The sequence below is a fragment of the Propithecus coquereli genome, unplaced genomic scaffold, assembly GCF_000956105.1.
Source record: "Propithecus coquereli isolate 6110/MARCELLA unplaced genomic scaffold, Pcoq_1.0 Scaffold18, whole genome shotgun sequence".
In the NCBI taxonomy this organism is placed as follows: Eukaryota; Metazoa; Chordata; class Mammalia; order Primates; family Indriidae; genus Propithecus; species Propithecus coquereli.
Window position 1 is genome coordinate 4,578,449 of NW_012142745.1, and position 2,778 is coordinate 4,581,226.

The following is a 2,778-nucleotide window of genomic DNA, read 5'->3' on the forward strand; positions in this document are numbered from 1 at the left end:
TTCCAGATTTTCTCCAGCAATGACTTGGCAGCCACTTGCCACTTGGAGTTTTTCAACTCTACAGTGTCAACGATAAAAAGACCAAACTCTGTAAAATAATTTTAAAGAGATTTACTCTCAGCCAAATTTGAGGACCATGACCCAGAGCCACGCCCAAGAGGCCTTGAGCGAGTGGACTCTCTGTGGCTGGGTTACAGTTTGGCTTTATACATTTCAGGGAGACAGAGGTTACAAGTGAAGTTATAAATCAATGGGAGGTTATAATACATGGGAGGCATACATAAGTTTGGCCCAAAAAGGTGGGCCATCTTGAAGCAGGGGTTTACAGGTTACAGGTGAGTTGAAAGATTCTTTGGCTTGAAATTGGTTAAAGACATGAAGCTTTTTCTAAAGGCTTGGAAGGCTTTCAACATAAGGAGCTGTTCATCAGATAAGCCACTTGACATAGATCTGTTGTGTGAATTGAGGACCTGCAGGTTTGTCTTGCATACCCTTAGACCTGTTAATGGGTTACAAAAGATGTCTCCAAGAAGGGAGGGGGAGCATGGTGAGGCATGTCTGACCTCCCTCCTCCTGGCAGACAATTTAGCTTTAGGATATTCCTTTGGCCATGTGGGGGTCCATGTAGTTGGCTGGTGGGGGGTGAGCCTTAAAATTTTATTTTAGTTCACAACGGTAATTAATATTTATAAAGAAAATGTGGTGGGCGCCAACAAGGATTAGGCACTATTTAGAATCTATCTATCCATTTAACACATCATAATTGAAACCCTTCAAAGTCTTATACTGCTCTTAGGATACAGACTCGAACCCTAAACACAATCTGCAAGGGTCTGGCCCTCGCCCACCATTTCTGCCTCATCTCACCCCAATCTCACCCTTGTTCCCTGAGCTCCCACTATACTGATGTTTGAGTTTCAGCCACAGGACCTTTGCACCTGTGCTTCCCTTTGCCTGGACGACCCTCTCAGTTCCCTAGATTCATGATTATAGCTCAAGTCCAGGGCACTTCTTCAGACACCTCCTTGACCTTCCAGTCTTGGTTCTAGAATCTTTTTCCAGTCACTCACAGTAGGGTCTCACTTGTAATTACACACCCAGTTGTGTAGTTATTTTGCTTATATCTGTTTCTTCTCAAACTGTACTCTCTGAACAAGACAATGGATGACTTGGTTATCCCTTGTCTCCCCAGCGCCTAGGATGGTGCTTGCCAGGTAGTAGGTGCTCAATAAATGTGGTTTGAATGAATGAATAAATGAAAGATTTCCAGGACTCGTTCACAGATCTGTAGACACAGGAGTGAGGAAGCCAGGTCCCGGGCCCCCACCTCCAGGAGGTTGGGGTGGTATGGGACATAGACCAATAAGCTAAGAAGCTAAGTCCCGCTCCTTTCTCCAGCTGGTGCGCGATTGCTACCACTAACCCTTCCCTGGTCGTAGAGGATTCTGGAGGAAGGGGTGGGTTTAAGGGCGGATGCTGAAGGCTAGCGCACGGTGATCGATCAGCTGAACAATGAATGGTCAGATCCTGGTGGAGATCTCACTCAGGTCCTCGACAAGGCGCCAGGACTTCGCGCTGCCAGGCCCGGGCGGGCCGCCAGGTGACCCAGCTTGCAGTCCCTCGTGCCCTACGTGGCGCGCTCTCCCCAGCGCCCGGCGCGCAGCAGCTGCTGCGGGGTCTGGACTCTCGGGGCCCCGCTTGCGCCAGGCGCGCGTGATTGGCAGCCGCCAGCCCTAGCCCCAGCCCCGGAGCGCCTTCCCACCCAAGGCGAAGTCCAGTCCCCGCCTGCTCTCCAGTCTCCGCCTCCTCGTCTCCGCCTGGCGGGTACCCCGCGCGGAGCTCGGATCCGGCCGCGCACTTTACGCAGGTGCCACGGAGCAGCGAGGGTACAGGCGGCCGCGGTGGGCGCCGGGGGCCAGGCCATGAAGGTCGAGTTTGCGCCACTCAACATCCCGCTGGCGCGGCGGCTGCAGACGGCGGCGGTGCTGCAGTGGGTCCTGTCCTTCCTGCTGCTGGGTAAGGACCCCGCGCCCGGGGCCGCGGTGCCTGGGCTGTGTCTCTTCCCTGCGGGACGTTCCCTGCCCGACACGTGCATAGAACCTTCCAACCCTGGCTCCCTGTCAGCCAGAGCAGGCAGGTCAAAGAGGGCGTTTGTGGCCAACGTGGCCTTTCCTCTTTGGTTTCTTTCTCCACGAGAAACTCATAGCCAACGACTGTTTACCAACTTTATGCCCCCCTGTGCTGTTTTTTAAAATTGAGGTGGACCTTGCCCATACAAAAAGGCATAGGTGATAAATAGCTCAATGGGTTTTGGCAGCTATATACACCCAAATGTAACCACGACCCAATCGAGCGCTTGAGCACGTTAGCCCCTCAACAAAAAGTTGGTAAATTCGTTTCTCGAACTGTTGATCCATAAATGGAAAAGTAATGCCTAAGGATTAAAAACCCAATTCCTTCGTCTCTCTGCCCTTATGACAAATAGCAGGGTTAACTTTTCCGTGTTTAAGATCTCCCGGATTGGCCTGTGGCTCACACCTGTAATCCTAGCACTCTGGGAGGCCGAGGTGGGAGGATCATTTGAACTCAGGAGTTGGAGACCAGCCTGAGCAAGAGTGAGACCCCGTCTCTACCAAAAAAAATAGAAAGAAATTGGCCAAACAACTAAAAATAGAAAAAATTAGCCGGGCATGGTGGCGCATCCCTGTAGTGCCAGCTACTCGGGAGGCTGAGGCAGGAGGATCGCTTGAGCCCAGGAGTTTGAGGTTGCTGTGAGCT

At 51.8% G+C, this 2,778-nt stretch overlaps 1 protein-coding gene across 1 annotated transcript in view; it reads left to right on the forward strand.

Moving 5' to 3' along the window:
• Positions 1–1,706: 1,706 nt before the first annotated feature.
• The window catches only part of MOGAT1 (monoacylglycerol O-acyltransferase 1), a 40,765-nt gene continuing 39,693 nt past the window's right edge, over positions 1,707–2,778 (forward strand). Inside the window, exon 1 of the mRNA XM_012642599.1 lies at positions 1,707–2,016. Within this exon, the coding sequence (XP_012498053.1) occupies positions 1,923–2,016 (94 nt within the window). The 5' untranslated portion in view covers positions 1,707–1,922. The remainder of the gene's footprint in view (positions 2,017–2,778) is intronic.